The sequence below is a fragment of the Mus caroli genome, unplaced genomic scaffold (assembly GCF_978045245.1).
Source record: "Mus caroli unplaced genomic scaffold, Mus_caroli_1 scaffold_11, whole genome shotgun sequence".
In the NCBI taxonomy this organism is placed as follows: domain Eukaryota; kingdom Metazoa; phylum Chordata; class Mammalia; order Rodentia; family Muridae; genus Mus; species Mus caroli.
This window is the reverse complement of record NW_028227266.1, coordinates 55,225,886-55,248,442: the sequence shown is the minus strand read 5'-3', so window position 1 is coordinate 55,248,442 and position 22,557 is coordinate 55,225,886. Positions and strand designations below refer to the sequence as shown.

The 22,557-nt window shown below is 54.2% G+C and overlaps 1 protein-coding gene across 1 annotated transcript in view; it reads right to left on the bottom strand.

The window, feature by feature from the left end:
- Window positions 1-3,745: 3,745 nt before the first annotated feature.
- The window catches only part of Cspg4 (chondroitin sulfate proteoglycan 4), a 34,730-nt gene continuing 15,918 nt past the window's right edge, over window positions 3,746-22,557 (bottom strand). Inside the window, exons 2-10 of the mRNA XM_021172791.3 lie at window positions 19,858-20,021; window positions 14,755-18,306; window positions 13,012-13,494; window positions 12,391-12,567; window positions 11,090-11,288; window positions 10,852-10,986; window positions 10,582-10,748; window positions 6,827-7,010; window positions 3,746-6,547 (exon numbers count right to left, since the gene is read on the bottom strand). Of these exons, the coding sequence (XP_021028450.1) occupies window positions 4,731-6,547; window positions 6,827-7,010; window positions 10,582-10,748; window positions 10,852-10,986; window positions 11,090-11,288; window positions 12,391-12,567; window positions 13,012-13,494; window positions 14,755-18,306; window positions 19,858-20,021 (6,878 nt within the window). The 3' untranslated portion in view covers window positions 3,746-4,730. The remainder of the gene's footprint in view (window positions 6,548-6,826; window positions 7,011-10,581; window positions 10,749-10,851; window positions 10,987-11,089; window positions 11,289-12,390; window positions 12,568-13,011; window positions 13,495-14,754; window positions 18,307-19,857; window positions 20,022-22,557) is intronic.

The window sequence follows — 22,557 nt, the reverse complement described above, 5'->3', positions numbered from 1 at the left end:
AAAGGAACACAGTTCAACCCACTCATTATCTTGATGGCCACAGGAGGCCCTCTGAGGAGGTGACGCCCTTTATGAGGACAGCAGCCATCAGTTAAAGACTATGATTCATGACACTGAGGATGGAACCATGCTCAACTCCTGTGGCTGCCTGCTGTCTCCTCAATGGAAATGCCCAGCTGTCTGTCAGAGAAGGGAGCAGCCGAGAGTAGGCTAGCCCTCCCATTCTGAACCTTCTCCTAATGGACCATCTCCACTGGCTTGAGGCACATGCACATGATAGTTCCTCAATTATTTTCTGGAATATCTGGGCCTCCTCAGGAAGGGTTAAGTGGATTTCTATTTGTATCTACCTCAGCAATTTCTGCTTATTGTGCCAAGACCTGAGTAATTTTAGGGGTTACTGCAAAATACATAGGAGAGCACTTACTGGGAGGGGACCCAGGGCAAGATGGACATCAGGCCAACCTTACCTACTTGCCAGGACTCCTCCCATGTTGTGCACAGGAAAGGGACCCAACCAAAGAATCTGGAGTCCTGCCCTTGGACCATCACTCCTTTCAGATCTGTATCTTGTGGAAAGTGAGGAAGACTCTAGCAGCTCTAGCAGTTTCTATTGGTCAGGGAAGGTTAGGCTGGAGTTGGAAGAAGCACTTCTCTGGCTTCCTATTGGAAGATGAGAGTTCTAACTGAGTGAACTGCACAATTGCCATAGCAACCACACTTAAAGGGCCAGTTTCTTAATGGGTTCCCTTCTTTAGACTCTTAGGCAATAGGCAGTTTCCAAGCTGGGGGTCTAGAGATCTGGGGATCTGAACCCCTGTAGAAAGCCCTCCTTATATCCATGGGTTCTCCTCCTCCTCCTCCTCCTCCTCCTCCTCCTCCTCTTCCTCCTCCTCCTCCCCTCCTCCTTCTTCTTCTACTTCTCCTCCCCCTCCTCCTTCCTCCTTAAAAAAAAATTTTTTTTTTTTGAGACAAGATTTTTCTGTGTAGCCCTGTCTGTCTTGCTGTCTTGGCACTCTCTCTGTAGACCAGGCTGGCCTTGAACTCAGAGTTCCATCTGCCTTTGCCTCTCAAGTGCTGGGATTAAAGGCATGCACTACCACCAAATGGCTTTCTCTTTTCAATGATGTTGGTATACGTCCTTTAAAGGGTAGAATGTCCTGACCCCTTAGCTCCTAGGCCTTTGGGAGGACAAGAGGCAAAGGGCACATGCTTCCAAAGCTTGTATACATTTTTTCATGGGTTGCATCTTATCTAGACAAGTACTGATCTCTGCATTGTGTGTCCAAATGTTATGAGAAAACCCATGTTCACATATATAACCATGTGTGTTTGTGTATGTATGTATAAACAAAAGAGGGTGACGTTTTCAACACCTTAAACATTGATCACAGGTCAAGTTCCTATCTGTTTCCAGAGCCTAGGAAGAACAAGCTCCTTAGGAAAGGAAAGATGATGTAGTTGTCTTTGTTTGTTTGTTTGTTTGTTTGTTTTTCGAGACAGGGATTCTCTGTATAGCCCTGGCTGTCCTGGAACTCACTTTGTAGACCAGGCTGGCCTCGAACTCAGAAATCCACCTGCCTCTGCCTCCCAAGTGCTGGGATTAAAGGTGTGTGCCACCATGCCCGTCTGTTTGTTTTAAAGATTTAATTTTTAAGTATATAGATCTTCTGCCTACATGTATGTTTGTGTGCCATGTGTGTGCCTGGTGCCCACAGAAGCCAGAGGAGAGTGTTGGATCCTCAGAACTGGAGTTACAGTTATCTGTGAGCTACCATGTGGGTGTTGGGATTCAGACTTGGCTCTCTTAACCACTGAAATATCTCTCCAGCCCTGCATCCTACCAGTAAGCTATATCTCCTGCTTCTGTGAACTACTTAGTAGAGGGGAAGGAACCCTGCCCTTAAGTTTTAGGAGTATATTTGAAAGGATCACTCACACACACACACACACACACACACACACACACACACACACGCGCGCGCGCGCTTGGCTGTGTCGTGAACACACACACACACACACACACACACACGCTTGGCTGTGTCGTGAACACACACACACACACACACACACACACACACACACACACACACAACGCTTGGCTGTGTCGTGAAAGACTCAGGTCCTAGCACAGCTGTGGGCACAATGTCTGGGTACCAGCTTACCACCTAGCCCAGGCTCGGAGCAGCAGAGCAGTGTCAGCCTGTGCCAGTGCCTGGGGGCAGGGCAGGGCAGGGCAGGCTGTGTGAATAGAGGGTGTTGTCAGTCCTCTAGGGGAAACAGGAGATGAGGGCAGATCCTGCCTGGCAGGTTTGTCATCTACATCTCTGCTTACACTTTCAGGGACGCTCCTTACTCTGGGTGGAGACTGGCTCATGGTAGCAAGGCCCTGAGGAGCCAACCTTAACTTCCTGGGAGTGGCAAGGTGGAGCTGTGAGTGTTATACGGGGATGCTCTTGGTCTTCCTAACCTGGGGAGCAGAGACATCACATTTATAAAAAGGAAACTAGTGTTGGCAGCTCAAGACACAGTATTTCTGGAGGCTATATTCTGGGGAGGTACAAGGCGGAGGGGTGGGAAGTGATTTTTCACGGCAGTGTTCTCTGTGTGGCACCACCGACGCCTTGCTGGGTCTCATCTATCGTTACTCTGCTGTGTGGCTCTAGTTGGGTCTCATACCCTCCCTGATTCTGTCTCCCTGTCCCTCCTGTCCCTCTGGAGATCTTTTTGTTGGTAATCCATCTGGTTCCAAGTTTCCTGCCTGAAGTCTCTGAGAGGGGGCCAGATGTTAAAATGGACACCATGCCGTGAGGGAGTGTTGTCTGGAGCAAGGCTCAAATGTTGCAGATACTGGGACACGTGCAGAGGAAACCCTAGTCCCCAGAGCAGGTCAGCTGCCAAAGGCTGCTTTCTGCCTTCCACCTCTAACTTCCTGTTCTTAGGCCTCGTGGAGTCCCACGTTTTCCCAGAGCACAGAAACCTACTGCCTCCTCCCTTGCGCTCAGACAGGATCTCTGAGAGCCAGATTGGCCTTCAATTTTATAAGGGTCAAGAATGACTTTGGGGCTGGAGAGATGGCTCAGCTGTTAAGAGCACAGACTGTTCTTCCAGAGGTCCTGAGTTCAATTCCCAGTAACCACAGGGTGGCTCACAATCTTCTGTAATGGGGTTTGATGTCCTCTTCTGGTGTGTCTGAAGAGAGCAATGGTGTACTCATATACATAAAAAAAAAAAGACCTTGAACTCATTCTTATGCTCCTGCCTCCTAAGTACTGGGATTATAAGCAAGAGACATCAATTCAGCTTATATTTCTTTTCTAATGACTTCAGCCCATTTTCAAGACCAGATAATTCCCTGAGCCAGAGTTCACTTCCATTGCCCCTGATCTTGCATCATCCCCTTGTAGGAAGGGCCAGAGGATTCTATCTGCCTTGTGGCTCACATAATGGCCTTTCTTTTGGAGACCTGGGATCTCATGACCCATTGCTAGCTGAATGATCTGCTCTAGGGGGTATGGCTTTCCTGTGTCTTCATTGGTTCCCCTCCTTTAGAGAAATACCTGGGTTCTCCTAGTGAAGGACAGAGATTGTAAAATATTCCACACAAAAGTCTGTCTGTCCAATCTTCCCTTTATGCACTGTGTCCCCAACTTTGATACCCCCCCCATGTCCCTTATTTTTGCTTCTGCGGCCACAATGAAAGGAGGCTGGGGGAGGAATAGGGCCTTGGAGGCCAAAACCTAGGCCAAGGAGTCTATGGCTGGGAGCATTTATTTTTTATTTTTATTTTTCCCTGAAGTTCCCTGTAGCGTAAGGGCTTTGGTCCCATCTCAACAAACAGCCCATCTGCCGGTACAGGTGAGAGTAGAGGACTTTGGGAATGCCCCAGGAGGTGGAAATTCAAGAGCTTGTCCAGATTTGTCCATCCTCACCCCCCATGAATCGAGGCCACATGGCCTGCCCCAGGGGAGTGAAGCTGCCACGGATAGGAGCCCAGTGCACAAACTCAAACGATGCACAGCTACTCGGAACCTCCGAAGCACCATTCGCCACGGCTCAGTGGAGTCAAGTGTCTCGTCTGCCTGCTCCCTAGTCTTGAGGAAAGCATGGCCACCAGGGTGGCCTCTAACACTCCTAGTCCAAGCGCTGACAGTTGCTGGCCAGTGCTTCGGGCGCTCCACCACAGGGCTTTGTGGGTGACATGGCTTCAGACCTTTGTCCATCCCGTGTACTCCAGGGCTTCATCAGGCTTGGCTAGGCCAGCACCATGTTAAATAGCTTTCTTGCCTTAAATTAACCAACCCCAGAGCAACCCCACCCATCTTGCACCTTAAATATATTAATCTATTGCCTAACATTCCTCCCCATTCGGCTTCAGGAAAACACCAGAGAGGGTGCTCTCGTTCCCCTGACCTTGGCAGTCTGGGTCAGACTTATCTAAGGTCACAGTTCCAGGACCCGGAGTTGTGACCCATCTAGGATGCTTTCCTGTTTTCTGCAGTGAGCTGACTTTAGCTGCCTCTCACCTTGGCCCCCATGACACTCCAGGTCTAAGAGAGCCAAGGAAGTCTCCAGCTCTTGACCCCACTTGTTCCAGCTGTCTCCCAGCTCCCTCCACCCCTGGCATCTCAAGGTCTATTTTTTTGGCTCTGGAGATCCTCAGGCCAGACCAGGGTACAGCAGCAGTGGGCTTGGCGGGTGGGTGGGAAGCATCTGGCACAGGCCAGGTCTCACACCCAGTACTGGCCATTCCTAAGGGCAGGATTAGGTGTCCGGCAAAACTGCAATAGTTCTGGGTCAGGCTGGCCTCCTGGTGGGGGCCCCTGGCCAGGCACAGTTATGAGTGGAATAGCTTGGCCTGGCTCTACCTTTCGAAAGGTCTCTGTGTCACCGGCTAGGCCGTTGCGGGGTTTGGCGGTCAACACCTGGACATCGTGCTTGCCTGTCTTGTTGCGTTTGCGGAGGTAGAAGAGCAGAGGCAAGATGAGGGCCAGGAGCAGGAGGACCAGGCACACTGGAATGATGATGCTGAACATGTTGGCCTCTAAGAAGCCCAGGAAACCACCTTTGGCCACAGTGGGCATGGGGCTGGATGCTGCCTGGCCTGGCTGGCCAGTGGGGACACTTCTTCCTGGTTTCTCTGTTTCTGTACGAGCAACCTCAGGGACACTGAGTAGGGCCACACTGTAGGATTTGGCCGCATGGTAAGGCTCAGTGGCAAAGTCCAGCAAGGCCACAGCATGTGGAACACCATTTGCCCACAGCTCCAGAGTAAGTCTGTCACCTGCTGGGCCAGTGGACCTGCCCTCTGGCCTGCCTACCTCTAGCCCCAGCTGTCCCTCTTCCAGGTCCTTCTGAGTGAAACATTCCACAAGTTGGTTGCTCCTAGACACCCAGACCACACGGCCATAGCGGGGTCCTGCCAGGAGCCGGAATTGGGGCATATTGCCTGTGCGGTTGGCCAGCTCACTGGCATCGAGCACAGTGGGGTCAAGGCGCAGGGTGGTACCCTGAGGCCATGGTCCACCGGCCCACACATGCAACAGAGCCTGCACTGTGACATTTACAGTGGCTGATGCGTTCACACCCCTGGCCAGAGCTACAACTTTGAAGTGATCCTGAGAGGAAGAGAAGTTGGTGAAGACAAAGACCACGTCCCCCTGGTCTACCTGCAGCTGGCTGAAGGCCGAGGCAGGCTGCCCCCCTACTAGTAGCTGCCCATACAGGGGCCCCTGAGTGAGGCGGTAAGCTACATCTGGTTCCTCACGATCAGAAATAACCTGAAGCTGCTGCCGGCTCAGTGAGGAACGTCCTAGAGCTTGGGGCACCTCCAGGGGTGCACGCAGCTGCACCTCAATGGTGGATGGCAAGACATCCACAGCCAGGGACATGGGTATGGGGGGGCTGGCTCCATCAGACATGCTCAACTGGAAGACGCCGGCCACACTGCTCCCATTTGCCACGAAGGCCAGTCGCCCTGCATCCACATCAGCCTGTGTGAAGTGAGTCACAGGTCCAGTGTTGTCCCCAGCCAGGCTCAGGAAGCCATTGTGGGGTGCCCTCTGTACTTCATACTCAATTTCCCCTGGAGCTGAGTCTGGGTCGACTACACTCAGCTGAGCTCGAGAGACAGGGGCTCGTGAGCCCCTAGTGACACGGAGAGGAATGGAGGCCTGTGGCTGAGGGGGCCGCTCATTCACGTCCCTCACAGTGATGACAAAGGCCTCAGAGGTCTGGGGTCCTGCCACAGAAGTCCCCATCGGTCCCTGGAGGTGGGCACGGAAGCGGAAGCCATCCTGCTGCGTGCCCCCACCACCATGCGCGTACACCAGCTGTCCCGAAGCCAGCTCAGATTGCAGAAAGTAGGGCCTCCTGGCATGGAGTGGCTCCTCAGACACCAGGAGCTGGCCTCGGGTGGGGAACTGTGTGACTTGGAAGAGTACATCGTGCCGACTGCGCTGAGATGCTGGCACACTGGCTAGGAGGTTGGCGGCATCAAGGGCAGCCACAGTGATCTTGGCCCGCTGGCCCTCAGGGACCCAAAGACCTGGGGGATGAGACATAGGCTATGAAGGTCCAGTCCACTGGAAGAAGAGCCAGGAATCCTCAGAAAGGAGACCCTGGGGCAAGTCTGCACTTCTCCTTTAGGCCACTGGTAGCTCCAGGACAGGGCTCATGGTCCTGGGAGAACGGGACTTCTGATGTCAGCGTTCCCATGCACCATCCCTATACCTCCCTGGGACTAAGACAGAAGCCGCTATCCCTCTGTTTGGGCACTCTCTATTTCCCTGCATCCTCAACCTTGCCATCCCAGCATGCTATTCACCTTTGTTCTTCCAGAGACGGCTGGGGCGCTGGGGACAGGCAGCATCAAAAGACACCATCACGGCCAGGGTGGCAGCCAGATCCCTGGCAGGTGGTGAGGACAGTAGGAGACCGATGGTGTCATGGGCTTCCCAGAAGGGCTCAGAGGACATCTCGTGCTCATACAGAATATTCCCAGCATTCACCTGGCAGGAGACACCATGGTTGAGTGTGACAGCCGGGCTCAGTCTGTAGCACCTGGAAGCTCCCTGTCAGGCTGGCAAGGCATGGACACTCTCTAATCTCCTCAGTGTCCAGCCTTATTTCTGGCTGAACCTGGGTCTGTCTGTGTAGCCTGCTGTCTACCTCATTGGTTCAAGGGGTCAGTCACCCTTAGGGAATCACATGGCTGGGAAAAGCTGGGCTCTGAAGCCTGGGTTTCAGCTCTAGCTTTAGCTGGGCGGCGACTGGTCACTGATTCATGTTTCCATTTAAAGTGGGTCCCTCCTCCTTGCTTCCCACAGGCACTGCTTCTAGTCTCCCTTCTGTTACGTCAGCTCTCCCCCAAATAGATTATCTTTTTTTTTCTATGCAACCAAGTTAATTTTTCCTTTCATCTTAAAGAAAATCACTCTTGGATTGACTTTTTCTTTTTTCTCGAGAGAGGATTTCATGCATCCTAGTCCGGCCTGCAACTTGCTAAAGTGTCAGGTTTACATGGTGGTGGTGGTGACTGGAACGGGGACCTCATGTCTGCTAGGCAGGCATGCTTCCATTTGAGACATATCCCCAGATGCCATCGCATCTTCTCAGCTGGCACTTGCCACCTCCCTCTTTTCATTGCAGCAACATTCCCCAAGAATAGTGCCCACTGCCACCACACATCCTCAGCCCACTCCACTCAGGATTTTGTTCCCATGATGTCATCAATGGCACTAACGGGCCCTGTGCATTAGAGCCAGAGACTGACTGGCTTAGGTCTCTCTGGCCGCTGAGCATCGACTGACAAGATGAAACTTCCGGGATGTGATGTTCTGCTTTGGGTCTCCTCAGATCTCATCGTCTCTGCGGGTCCTGCTCCTCAGCATCCTGTGGCACGGTCAGTCCCTGTCCTACCTACTCCATGCAGTCTCAGAGCCTCAAATGGTCTTTACCAGGATCTACAGCCCAGCTTACTCTCACCAGAACCCCAGTCTCAAATATCCACCTGTGTCTTTTGCTCCACTGATGTCTATTGGATGTTTCAAGCTCCCTAGCTAGGCCCAGATGTGCCCCAGTGGCCTCACCTGAGACTCTATCGCCATGACAGCAGCTCTGCTGTTGAGTGGCTCAGGAAAAACCCCAGAGACTTCCTTGGCTCCTTAGCTCCTTTCTCCCTCCCCACCCAGGTCCTACCTGGGTTACTGCAAACGTTTTCTCGCTCCTGTTCTGCTCAAGGCCTCATCCCACTGCCTCTACAGTTCTAACACAGGGTGAGCCTTTGAAAACATTTGATTAGTTTCCTGATTTTGTTTTGAACAAGGGTCTTACTATGTTGCCCAGGCTGGCCTTGACCTGCCAAGCTCGAGTGATTCTCCTGCCTCAGCCTCCCAAGAAGCTGGTGTGTGCCACTGTGCCAGATTGAGGTGGGTTCTGCTCAGTGCTGCATCAGCTCAGTAACTGATCACAAAGACTCCATTGTTATCCAGGAGACCTCACATCAACTTTATGACCCATTCTTTAGGGCCTCCGAGTTTATGTTCTAGCCCAAGTAGTATTCTTTGTTTCTGTAAAGAAATCTGTTTCCTGCCCCTTCTGATCAAGACACAACCTCATGCTTTATCTCTGTTTTCCCCTTTTAGGAGGGAAAAGCAGAAAGATTTTCCTTTCAGCAAAACAGGGCTTGCACAATAGTAAACCAGAAATGGAGTCAGGTGGTTGTGAGCGAGCGATCTCAGAGTCCCAGAGCGCTGTGGTTGGGTTGTGCTGTCTACACTGGGAGCTGATCTGCGTTAAGGGAGGGGCGTCCCCTCAGTGATTTGCTATGAGAAGGAGCACAGGCTTTTAAAGAATTGGTTTATCGGGTTTCTGGGAACTTTCCTAAAGCTTCAGCGGTGACAACTAATGTGGGCCAGATGTGTCCTAAAGGATTGAAGACTGTCAGTTGTAAGTAACCTCTAGTCTAGGCTGCTGGTAGGCATGGTGGGAAATGGAGCCCCCCTCCCCGCCCCCAGCAGTGGTGGTGGAGGTCAGCGTGACACCTGGCTGCCTGTCAGTGCTCCTGTACGAGAAGGCCCTAGCGAGCAAAAGGCAAAACTCGGGCCAGGTGCAGGGACAGTATCCTTAGGTGAAGGGAACTCAAGGCTTAATCTTGGTCTTGCTTCTTACTAGCCATGATACTGAATAAAAGTCACCAGACTGCATATGCACTTCTTTATCTACAAACTGAGGTTATCTGAGCCCTGCCCTGTCTAGCCCAGCGTCTTGAAGGGCAGTGGTACTGTCTGTCAATCCACTGCCTACTGCTGCCTGACCTCTGCCAGGGGAGGAGGGTGTCTGTGCCACGTAGCCTCTTTCCAGCCTTCTTGGGTGGCACTGCCAGTCTGGCCCCCTGGTGGCCATTCAGCCTTGTGTCCTTCGTGTTGCTGGAGCATGGGGGTTTGCTGGGTGGGGGAGGGGCACCCGTGGCTTTGTCCCAGCCTCTCCTCTTTCCTGGTCTCTGATAACAAGGCTCCCAGTGACTCAGGGCATACAGCTGCCCTAGCCACTGGCAGATTTCATTGTGGGGAGGGGGCAGAAAGGGGCTATGGTAGATGCTAGGGCCTGGGAGAAGTGAGAACATAAGCCTAGCAAAAGAAGTGCAGGGTCTGAGGAATCTTACTTGACCCTAGTTAAGGCAGCTTCCTCCTCTGAGGTACCTGTTGGGTGGGAGTTGCTCCCCCACATCCCACACCCCCCTGCCAGCTCCTCTGTTCTAGTACTTCTCAGGAGGAACACACACCCTGATGGGGTAGAAAGGAACTTGTGGGGCCCAGGAGGCCTCTGAGTGCTGGAAAGAGACCCGGAGGTGGGTCCTGCCCTTTTCAAGGGCCAGGGTAAGCCCTGTTGGAAAGTTCTTGGAGCATACCACAGTGCTGCAGATCCAGTGGCAGGGCCAGCCATGTTCTCTTGGATCCTGCTCATGTAGAAAGAATCGGGGTCATGCTGTGACGTTATGTGCCCACGTGGCCTCTAGGTGGGAGCACCAAGTATGCTGTTTGCTCTACTATGGCCCAGAGGAGCTGCTCACAGTGCCTTAGACCCTGAGGGGACCAATCCGTGCATGCGAAGACTGATGACTGCTGGCTCCCACTAGTTAGTACCGACAGCCCTGGCATCTCAGCCACTCAGTCAGCCTCAACAATTATAATTTTGATCGGTGGTCCTGGTGTGCCCTAGGGACTCTGCTCTGAAGAGCAGATCTCAGTGTCCCTCAGATTGGCCCACTCTGCCTGGGACTCATCTGCACCCAGCTTGCTTACATTCTCTGGCATCTTTCCTGAGTCCCAAGCTCAACTTTATCCCAAACTGTCCGGCTGAAGTGAGCTCATGCCCTTACCAGCCACGGGGGTGCCTCTGGCCCTCCTTCCTGGGCCCTTGTCAGCCTCTGGGATCCAGCTGTGGCTTCCTTCTGGAGGCCTAACCCTGATTTGGGACAGGATCCAGAGAAGCTAGCTGCCAGTGAGGTGGATGCTCCAGCTGGCAGCCACCTGAGGTAAGGTTGGGGTCTGTGTGGTGGCTGAGGAGTGAGGCCCTTACCTCAGCCTGGGTGAAGTTCACCAAGGCCTCCTCTGCACTTCCTTGCTGGGCATGGAGGAGTCGGCCAAGCTGGGGGCCTCTTACCACCCGGTAGAGCAGGTGACGAGGGTCAGCGCCTGTGCTGGAACTGGCACTCAGGCTCTGGCTGCTGAGCGGCTGCACAGATTCTGTGAAGCATGGAGGAGCCTGTTAGCTTTTGACAGGAGCCCAGGCAAGGGTCCTGGGCTACCATCCTCTATTCTGCCTCGGCTAGCCAGCATGCAGACCTACCTGGACAGACAGTCAACTTCCGGGTGCCCTCCAAGGAGAGGAGTGCCTGCTTCTGGGCCACTACTCGGAAGAAATGTCCGGGAGAAGTGTGTGCGCCGTCAGAGAGGTCGAAGTGGAAGCCTCCTTCCAGGGCTCCTGAGCACAGGGCAGGTGGAGCTGGGTTCTGCTGGCCCAAGGTAGCTCCCTCCCCTCAAGGTACCCTCACCCCAGGAGGCTGGAGAACCCACTCAGCACCCACCTCTGTGTGAGAACAGCACAAGCCCACTGTCCAGCTGGGCCTGTGTGAAGCGCTGGACCTCGGTGTCTGGTGCCACCCTCAAGGCGATCCGTCCGTTGCTGGGCTGCTCGATGGTGTAGACCAAGTCTTCTGGGCCCGAATCATTGTCTGTTCCCCTGAGGGCCTCAGGAGGGATGGGCACAATGGCCCCCTCCCAGATCTAGGGACACAGACCGTGAAAGTCCCGTCCACATTGTGTCCTTTCCATCCCTTTCCTCCTGGCTCTTGGACTTCCACCAGGCCCCCAACCTGCTCTGCCCGGCTGTTATGGATGCCTGTGCCATTCTGAGCCTTCTTTCTCATTCTCCTTTTCTGTCACGCAGGTTCCTTCTCCCCCTGCCCTGATCTTAATTGTACCTCAAAGCCAGACCACAACCTCCTGCCTAGAAATGTTCCTGTTTGGTCATTACTGAGTTCTTACTTCAGAGATCCCTGTCCCTGACCAAAGGTGCTGCCGGGTCTCCCAGGGGGAGCCCTCCCTTCCCTCCTGCCATGGCATATACCACCTGGCTCGGGTGGGCACAGGACAGAGGCAATGGTGTTGGCCAGCGCAGAACACCTTGACTCTCCTGCCAATTGAAGCTTGGGAGGGAGGCGGAGAGCGGAGAGCTGAATTTCCGTATCAGCTAGGAACCCACCCGTGCAGAGTGCAGGGGAGGCTCCATAGGCTACCCACCCATGTGGCACAGGGCCAGTCACTGAGGCCATTCTGGGTAGGAGGCCCTCATCTCAGAAAACGTCCTTCTAATACCCAGGAGCTGCTTTTCCCTCCCAGAGTCCGAGAGTAAGTTAAAACCCCTGTTGGGCTCCAGGGGGCTAACATGGGTGGATATTGCCACCTAGTGGCCAACTTACCACACATCATTTCCAACTTAGGCAGCCCTTAGTTATCTAGACCCTCAGCCTATATATAGGGAAGCTTCCTTGTGATCTTTATTTGCTGTGACCCTCGAGCTCCCAACCTGCAGCCCACAATACAGGACTTATAATAGAAATTTTAGGTATTTTTGGCCTGAGACATGAGGGAAAACAGGTGGGTCCAAGGACAGGCAAGGTCAAGGATGGTTTTTCTAAACTAAGACTTCCCAGTAACAAAACCTCACAACTGTGTTTTGTGTTCAGCACTGTATCACATCTCTCCTTCCAAGTTTGTGGTAGTGAACCCATTTCACAGAGGATGACACTGAGCCAGAGAGAAGGAGAGAAGGGACTCTAGTCTCTTTCTAGGACCAGAGATGGGATAGGTTCAGGAGTGAACTCACTTGCAGGCCTGTGTTTGTGGTGAGAACAGGGGGTTGGTCATTAACAGGAAGGATGGTGATCGTGAAGGCCACGGGCTGGCTCTGGCGGTCCATCTCTGAGGCATTAGCTAGCAGGACAAAGCCGTCTGTCTGTGTCTCACTTCCATCATGCACGTAGCGGATCAGCTGCTCTTCCACCTATGAGGAGACCCAGGATCGGTTGTCAGGCTTCAGCTAGCCCAAGACTCAACAGGGATCTTGGGACCTTAATGTCCCATTGTTAGGTACAGGAGACAGATCCCTTTAGAACCCATTTCCACAGTTAAGATGTGGAGCGATGGCTCAGTGGTTAAGAGCACTGACTGCTCTTCCAGAGGTCCCGAGTTCAATTCCCAGCAACCACATGGTGTTTCATAACTATGTGTAATGGGATCTGGTGCCCTCTTCTGGTGTGTCTGAATAGAGCAATGATATATATATATATATACATATACATACATATATATATTACATTCTTTAAAAAAAATAAGTGTGTGTGTGTGTGTGTAAACAACAATGTTTCCATTTCCCAGGGGAAGACTGAAATAAAGCATAAAGCAGTGCCAGTGACTAGAGCCGAGGAGGCGCAGGCGTCTCCGGTACCTCTCTCCAGGAGAAGGTGCTGAGGCTCCCATCTTGAGGATGATCCTCCTTCTGCAGGGCCCCGTGCTGCGGTGGCTCTAGCACCTGCAGGACAAGGCCTGGCAGCGTGGGGAAGTAAGGCCCAGTGATCTGGACCAGAGGAGGGGCCAGCGTCTGGGTGCCGCCCTCGGGGACGCTGAAGTTTTGAACATCCAGGGGGATGACTGTGGGCAGCACCTCCAGCTCCACAGAGATGCCTTCAAGAGGATCACCCAGGCCCGAGGCCACATCCAGGGAGAAGGAATCACTCCAGGCTCCAGGGCGAGAGTGCAGGTAGAGAACCCGGCCTGAATTCACTGCCTCCTGGGAGAAGCTCTGCACAGGGTCCAGGCTGGGTGGCTCCTCTGCTGAAGCGCCGTGGGACACCATCACCAGGTAGCCGGCGTTCGGGGGGCTTCTCAACGAGAACATGATGTCGGCAGGCAGCACTGCCTCCTGGACCACCTAGTCAACAGAGACGATGGGGACAAACGGGGTCACAGGCTGTTGTGGACCTCAGGTGGCAGAACAGGCTCGGTCGCCACGTGTGGCTAATGCTTTGCTCAGGATCTGCTATAGCTGACACTATGTACCACAAGAGGGCGCTCTCACCATATCTAGCAGCACAGGTTCCCAGGTCTTAGCAGTTTGCTGATTTGGTCCACCCCAAAGGAGGCTGAGTACTCCACTCCTTCAATGCCTGATCTAGCCACAAAAATGTCTAAGCACCACTCTTAAACTACACTACACTTCTGATTCTATGCCTTTGCAGAATACACCCCCCCCCCCAATTTTTAAAGATTTATATGTAAGTACACTGTAGCTGTCTTCAGACACACCAGAAGAGGGCATCAGATTTCATTACAGATGGTTGTGAGCCAGCATGTGGTTGCTGGGATTTGAACTCAGGACCTTTGGAAGAGCAGTCAGTGCTCTTAACCACTGATCCATCTTTCCAGCCTCCAGAATCCATTCTTTTAGCTTGGAATGTCATCTGCTACTTTTTTTCTGCTGTTCGTACTTTTCTCTTTTCTCCGCTCTTCCCCTACCTCTTCTTTTGTCTGGCCTGGAACTCTCTTAATAGACCAGGTTGGCCTTGAATTCAAAGAGCTCTGCCTGCCTCTGCCTCCTGAGTGCTGGGATTAAAGGTGTGCACCACCAAAGCTTGGTTCATATGCTGCCTTCTCTGGTGTGGACACTTCCTGACATGTTTAGTCATGGTCTTTCTCAAAGTCCAAACACTCAGAACTGGAAGGGCCTCAAAACTGGGCCTTCACAGTAAGGCAATGAGCCAGCTGGTCAGTGTTGCGCTGTGAGCTCCCTGAGTTAACAGACATGTCACAGGCCCTCACAGTCCTGTTGTGGGGTCTAGGGAAAGAGCTAAGGATCTGTGGATCTGAGGGGCAGCGCTCCTAAAGGTCACCCCTCATGGTAACCTCATAGGGACTGTGACAGGATATACACTCTTGGTCTCTGCTTCAGAGATTCTGTGGATCTGGCTGGAACCCAGATTTTACACGGTCATCCATAGCAAGGACACATGTGTATGTGATCTCTGGAGGTGCGGGACACTTAACAGGTAGGTGTATGTTCCTAGACACATGCAGAACTATAACACATACAGGTGACTACTGAAACTGTAATACTCCTAAGCCCTGCATCCCCACAGGAACACCCCCTTCATGGAAGTACCCTCAGCTTGGCAGGCCTCGTGCACTGCCTTACCTCTAGCTGGTCCCTTCTGATCTCAGCCGCTTCCCCCTGGAAGACGTAGATCTTTTTGTGCTGCACCAGTTGCAGTGGGGCCAGGGGACCCTCGAGGGCAATGGTCACTTGTAGGAAGGTGTTAGTGTGTACTGGCCCTGCTGCCACAGAAAACTCCAGGGTGTCTTGGGGGCTGAGGCTGCCATTGTGGCTGTAGAGAATGGCCCCATCGAGCAAATCCCGTTGGGAGAAGGAGGTGACTGACTGACCATCCCGGAGCAGCTGCCCCCACTGAGGACCAGCAGTTACATGGTAGTGGACCTCATTTCCACTTCGTATGTCCAGGTTGGTGTCCAGCTGGAGCACAGCAGTGTCAATGGTGCCCTGGCCTCCTTGAGGAACCACGAGACTAGAACTATTGGCTACGTGAAGATAGGGTTCTGAGGCTTGGACCTCCAGCATGGCAGTAGCCTGGTGCTGCCCATCAGACACCTGCAGCTGGAGCCAGCCGTGGTCGGCCCCCGAGTGCACAAACAGGACTTGCTTCTTCCTGAGATCCTCTTGGGTGAACCGGTAGATGGGCCTCGTGGGCTCCTCCATAGCCACAATGCTGCCAAAGAGGAGGTCCTTACGGGTCAGCACCAGTTGAGCATCACTGAACCCTGAATCAGCATCGCTGAAGGCTACATCATCTGTAGTCAGCAGCCGCTGTCCACCCCGGGCCACGTGGAAGACACGGCTGATGGTCTGCACAGGGGCGTGGTCATTCACAGGCTGGATGGCCACTCGGAAGACACCACGCACCTCCTCCCAGGCCATGTCACCACTGCCCTCTCCCTGGCGTGTGGCCACAAACGGGATATCATCCTCTATGGTCTCAGAGTCATCGTGCTGGTAGACCAGTCGGCCATGAAGTAGGTCCTCATTAGTGAAGGATGTCACTGGGGTGGGCTTCCCCTTTGGGTCCCTCCAAGCCAACCTGCCATGGTGAGGCTGCTCCATCACCTCATAGAGATAGCTGGCGCTGTTGAGACTCTTGACGAAGAGGTGGTCGGCAGACAGCACGCCCTCCCCTCCCTCGGGGACCATTAGAAGGACGTTAGTGAGGACGGGAGCATTTGGGTCACCACCAATGTGGATGGGGAATGTGTAGAGCGGGGAGAAATGGGGTGGGGATGTGACCCGGAAACGGAAGGAGTCATCCGCTGCCTCAGAGGTCCGCATGGTGGCCCTGTAGGTCACCCGACCAGCCTGCAGGTCACTCTGGCTGAAGCTCTGGCCGTCTGACAGCCTTGTACCCTGAAGCAGGAGGTTTCCTCTTCTGGGGGCCTGAACCAACTCATAGTGGAAGGTATGAGGTTGTGGGCTTCCCTCTTCCTCCTCTTCCTCCAGGGATGCCTCTAGGTGGGCTGGGGTGAGGGACTCCTGATGAGGGTTCTGTGTATGCAGAGGTTCAAGCCTCAGCATCCATATTGTGGCCCTCTGGATGGTCACTGGGAAAGACAGATTGCTCAGTGTCTCCTGGCCCACCTGAACCTCTAAGATCAGGTCCTCCACTGTGTCTTGGGTGTGGTGCTGTGGGTCAGTGCTCAGGTACCTCACTCGGCCTTGCTCCACATCGCGCTGGTGGAAGGCCAGTGTGTCCCACCACTCGGTGCCCTCGACCCCTCCAGCCCCCTGCTTCTGCAGCTCCCCGAATTGCAAGGTACCAGTGACTCGGAACAGCACGCTCACATCCTGTCCCACCGCGTTCGTTTCTACTGACAGGTTGGCAGGCAAGATGGCTGCGGCAGAGCCCTGGGCCAGGTGCAGCCCTGTGTTGTGGAGGACCTGTATGGCTGGACGGACGGCCACTACCTTCAGTGTCGCTGGAGCACTGGCCTGCATCCCATCACTGACCCGGAATGTTAGGTCCTGCGCAGGCCCACCACGGTGGACATAGACTATGTCGCCCGCCTCCAGTTCCCGACAGGAAAACTCAGTTGCTGGCTCTCCTGGCTGGTCTCGGTGTTCCACAGGGACACCAGAGGAGCCACCAAGGAGCTGGAAGGTGAGACCCTCACAGGCAGAGTCCGGGTCGTAGGCCTGGAAAATCTCCGGTCCCAGAGGCTTCTGTGTGTGTTCCAGGATCACCATGAGGCTGCCGTGGGGGAAGATGATGCGAGGTGGATCGTTGACAGGATTGACCTGGATGGGCAGGATGTAAATTTGGCCCCTCCTCAGGCAGGAGGGCACAGGTGCCCGAGCAGTCACAGACACCTCCAGCATCAGCTGGTCAGAGGTTTCTTCAGAGCCATCGTGAACAAAGCGGGCCTTACGGTTCACCACGTCCAACAGGGTAAACATTTTCCGGGTTTGGGCTCCCGGGATGTCTAGCTCCAGGTCACCATGTCGTGCACTCTGGCTCACGCTGAACAGCACCTGGGACTTGCGCAGCTCTGCCTCTGTCAGGTCCAGGGTGGGCTGCACGTGCCGCCACTCAAGCCAGGCCGTGCCACCCTCGGCCACCACCAGGGGGCTGATGGTAAGCAGCTGGGTGAAGTTTGCAAAGACAGCAGGCAGTCCCGGCTCAGGAATACAGGGCTCTGGCAGTTCCATGGCTGGCCAAGCTTCCGGTGCCAGGGTGGAGAAAGTTTCATATGGGCCATAGACCTCTTCTTCATATTCATCCTCCTCAGGCCTGCATCCTGCTGCCATGTCACGGGTCAGCCAGGCATCCCGGAGGCCCCGCCTCCTGCCATTAACACTGAAATCTTCTATGCAGCCTACCAGGGAGATATTGGCAGCCCCTGGTGCCAGGCCCAGACGGTGCTCTTGGAGGTGGCGAGAGGCCTCTGTGTCCAGACCCCCAAGGAGGAGACTGCCACGTGGCTCCAGGTAGCTGAGGACCCCACGGTTGAAAGTACGCGTAGGGTATTGGTCTACAGAGATTTCCAGCCGGTGAACATCTATGTGTACGCTGACCTCGTGGGGCTGCCCGTCAGCCACAGGCACGCTGTTGCGGAGTAGCATGGTACCTTGGCCTTTCTCAACCACAGCCCGCAAGTGGCCCTCAAATATGTCCACGTAGATAAAGTTGCCACGCTTGTCCCCTGCTTGGAAGGCCAGGGGTGCTTGCTGACTCCGAGTGGTGAGCGTAAACTCCAGGGTGCCTTCCTCCCGAGTGCTCCAGGCAGGGAAGGCAGCCAGTGAGTGGGGCCCAGAGAAGCCCAGGCCCACTTCATCACCAGCAGAGAATTCTTCAGCACAACCTTCATGAACATCGGAGGTCAGCGGACGGAGGAGGTTGCGGCCATTGAGAATGGCTGAGTGGAGGCAGCCCCTCAGGGGTCGGCTGATTCCCTTCAGGTAAGGCAGGTCAAGGCTTCCAGAGGAGCCCACGAAGAGCCCGTAGGTGGCCTTGAGGTGGGATGCTCTTGGGATGGGGGCAGAGGTGTTCAACACTCCGTCAACAGACAGCACAGCCCAGCTGTCGGAGACAGTGAGCACTACAGTGTGGGGGGCGGAGTCACTCAGCACTGTGTCTGCTGGCGTCTGCAGCTTCAGCTCCTTCTGTCCCAGGGCAAGTCTGACCTGTAGAGAGACAGAGAGGTCAGGGGTGGGAGTGGCTGACACTTCTGTCTACCCGACACTGAGCCCCCTTCAGAACCCGGACTGGGACACCCTTAGCTCCCTATTGTTTCAACTGGGTAGAGTCAAGGCCCCAGTGTAGCTCAGAGACTGTCCCTGACCCTGGGGATTTACACAAAGCAAGGTTCTCCCCTGAAGCAACACTTTGCCTGGTCTCCTCCTTCCTCTCTTCTCTCCCGTGAGCAGTGCCAGAAAACCTACTGTGGGTTCTAGAAAAACTACCTCTGGAGGAGTAATGTGTACTCTGGAACCCCCCAATGAACCCCCTTAGTACGCAAAAGTAGCTTGGCTCACTGTAGGCTAAGAACCCAGAGAGATGGTCTGTGATCTTCTCCTTTTGAATGTTTTATCTATTTGTGTGTGTGTGTGCTTCTGTATGTGTGAGAGTGGGTGCATGTGTGTGCATGAGTGTGTGTGTGTATTCATGTGGTATGTGTGTATGTGTGTGTGTGTGTGTGTACGGGTATTTGTGAGTGTGGCATGCATGTGTGTGCGCCTGTGTGTGTGTGTACAGGCACATGTGAAGGTCAGAAGGAAACTCTGAGGAGTCAGTCCTCTCCTGTTACCTTGTGGGTTCTGGGCACTGAGCTTAGGTCACCCATCTGGCCTGCACAGAGGTGCATCTACCCACCAGCTGTCCTGCCAGCCCAGATGCTCTGTTTTTGAGGCTCTAGTAGAGGAGGCGTCCTCCATGAGACACAGACACCAGAACTGGAGTGGGTGGTGGCAAAGTACAAGATCTTAGGAACCGAATCATGGAGCATCTATGGACCCTACTGTATCTGCTGCTCCAGGCCCAGGCTTAAAGTGAAGACTTGTGGCATCTAGAAGCCATGGCAGCTGTAGGATGATAGGGCCAGGGTCTCTCAGTTGCAATGGGGCATGAAAGCAGATGGGTCTAAGCCCAAGATCCTGGGTTTCTAAACATTTTATGATTAGGGGGAAGACTCAAGAGACAGCTAAATGGCCCCTTGGTCTTAAAGTATGCAATAAGAGCAAAAGAGGGTGGTGGTAGATGATAAAGGCACTGTTACTATCTCAGATTGTACCACCTTATTACAGGGGACGGGTGCAGGGGGAGTCCCAGTCAGGTGAGTAGAACAGGGATACTCCCTGGGAGCAGGGATACTCCTCACGCATAGATGTCAAGGAGAGGGGACTAGTCAGGCATGGGGAAGAGAAAGAAAGGCAGGCAAAAGAGAAAAGCCAGGGTAGTAGTGAGGAAAGCCTGTTAGTCAGATACTGCGAGGAGGTGGACAGAGAAAGCTCAGTCCAGATGGTCAACTAGGGGCGACGAAGAGAAGTGAGACCCGAGACAGCTCGTAGGCAGAGCCACTGCACCAGGAGCTCACTCTGGGATGTTGCTAGCCACCCACGGCAGACAGACCAAGACCCAAGGGCAGAGGTGACTTGCATGAGGTTGCACAGACAAAGGCGAGGCCTCCCAACCTGCAGAAGGGATTCCCTAGCCCTGTTCCCGGGTGTGCCACTCACCTGGAGGCATCCTGAGTGGAGCTGGAGCAAGAGATGGTCAGCTTGGCCTGCTGCCAAGAGAAGCAGGGCTTCGGGCTGGGATGTGGAGAACTGGAGCAGCAGGTCTATTCTGGTCAGGGCCGAGGGCACGGGCACCTCCAGGTGGTTCTCCCCGAAGAAGGAGGCTGGTGAGAGAGGGAGCGGTGGTCAAGGTCAGGCTCTGGCCAGGAGGAGGTTAGGGACCGTAGAGACGGACAGATGGGCTACAGGGGAGGGAAGGGCTTCTATGTTGACATGCCCCACGGCTCTATGTGGCACAGCCTAGGGGCTCGTTAAGATTCCCACTATTCAAGTTTGCTTGGGTTCCTGAAGCCACAGGTTCCCGCCACCTCTGGGCCCCAGCGAATGTCCATCCTGGATCTGGTCTCTCCCTATCTTGTCATGATCATCTGGTGGGGGGGGGGGAATCTCTCACGATGAAGGCTGATCCCTGACCACAGTCTTCTCCTAGGGTGGGCTCCTTGCCACGACCGCACTTTATCTCTGTGTTTGGCTGTGGAGCCTGATGGTGGTGGTATGCAGGCAGGTCATTTCTTCTCTATTTTCTTAGTGCCTGTAGGGATGGGGTGGGGTGGGGCCGTTTATTGCTCAGAGCCTGCCAAGGAGCAAAGGCTCCCAGGCCAATGGGAAGCACGTGCGGTGTCAGACTCAAAGCCGGCCAAACTGTGTTCCACCGCTCTGCAATTGCTTCCTGCCTCAGCACCACCACGGGTCCCTGGTGAGTACTCACATCCGGCCTCTCTGTTTCCAAACATGCCTAAGGAGCCAGGGAAGACAACAGTAGAGATCCCCTTCCCTAACCCAAGCCAGGGATGTCTCCAAATACAAGGCTGGGGACGCACTACAGGCCTGCCAGTTGGACCAGCGAGGGTCTCCTCAAGCATCAGGACAGAGACTGTCTACCCAGGGTTGGTGAGCACTGTGCAGGTCACTTTGGACCACAATGGGAACCTCCTCCTTCAGGCAGTTCCCTGATATTAGCTTTCTTCAGTCTCCAGCAATTTCTCCACCGTTTCTGACCCATTCTTGTGGTGGTTAGAACCTCGACTGCATGCAGATATCCAGTGCTGGGGAAAGATGGCAGCAGAAAAGGAGACTCATCCCTGTCAGGCCTCTTTGAAATTGCAGAGGACAGTCAGGCTGATGGCTCTGACAAAGATGTTCTGGCATCAGCCACACTAGTGCTGGGCCCTAGCTAGCCCAAGCCAGCTGACATGACAGAGCAGCATCAGCCACTGCAGGGGTCTGCACCTTTTCTGTCCCAGGAGAGATGGCCAAGAAAGATAATGCTGTTCTCAGGACTGAGCTGAAATCCTCCCTGGTGACTCCTGAGTTAAAAGGATGTCATGAGCACAAAGCCACTTGCCCAAGGCTCTGCGGGCCCAGCACATCTTGTGTCAGGGAACCTCAGACCGGGACACTGCTCAGCAAGCAGTAGGAGCTTGTAGGGGTGCCGTGTCGGCTTGAGCAAAATGCAGCAGGCCAAACCACGGGCAGCCACGGAACAGAGGGTGGGGCACACGGCCCCCACAGGATGGAGCCACCACCCTGGTGGGCTGGAGCGGCTTGGAGCAGCTGGTGAGAGCCGAACAGGGATTTTGTGGACCAGGTGATACTGCCCACTCTGAGAATATTTATATCCCGCAAAGAGGTAAACATTTCAACCCGGGGCTGGGCTGCTCACCACCCACAAGGAAGAGGGCACAGTCCCCTTAGTGGGAGTGACCCCACTCACACTCTCTTGCCCAGAAGGTATGCTAAGTCTTAGGCAGGGCTCTGGATCAGGCACTAAGGTGCACGGCTGGCCCTAACCACTGAACCACCTGCCTCTTGCTCCCTTCCCACAGGAGAGAGCAGCAGCTTGTTTGACTAAGTGGGAGGGTGGCAGGAAGCAGAGGTACTTTCCAGAGAGCTGGGGTCTGAATGAGCCCTTTGAGGGACTGGGCCCTGCTGTTTCCTGTGTGGAGAGGCACTCACACTGGCTGCCTTGTGTTGCTGGAGTGTGCAGGCCAGGCAGCCCCCTTGTCAGAACAGAGGCCTCTGAAGCCAAGCTGGCTGGGGCTTTGGAAACTCTGACAGTACCCCCACCTCACCTCCATACTTGTGCTCCACTCACCCTTCTGACAGGCTGCATTCAGAATTGCTGTCATTAGGTAGGGGGCAGTTGGAGAGGGCCTTCAAATATAAAGAGGGTGCAGGATGAAGAAATAACAAGTCAGAAGTCAATCCCGGAGGACATCCTGGAGGAGGTGAGGGCGGCATAAAGCATCACAGAGGAAGAGGAATAAATGATCTCAGGGAGAAGGATGGGTGGAAGGTTGGCTAGCAGGAATGTATAGATCTTTCCTGGTGGGGCAATGGAGGTTTCTGCTCCCATGCCCCCTACTGGTTCTAGACAACTTTCAGGCAGAGGGTTAGTGGTGTAGGCTGTGAAGGGGAGTTGTGGTGGTAGTGTGTATAGGCCAAGCCCTCTGTGTGGGAGGGGCCCCTGGCTCTGGGAGATGGGCTGGAGCTGTGGAAAGGCTGCTTGCTTGCTGCCTGTGTGGGCTTTTTTTTTTTTTTTTTTTGGTGGAGGAAGGTCACAGGTGAGTGTCCAGGGCTACGCAGATGTGTGTGCCTGAGTGTGTGGGTGGCTGCTCAGGGGTTTCTTTGGGGTTTGTG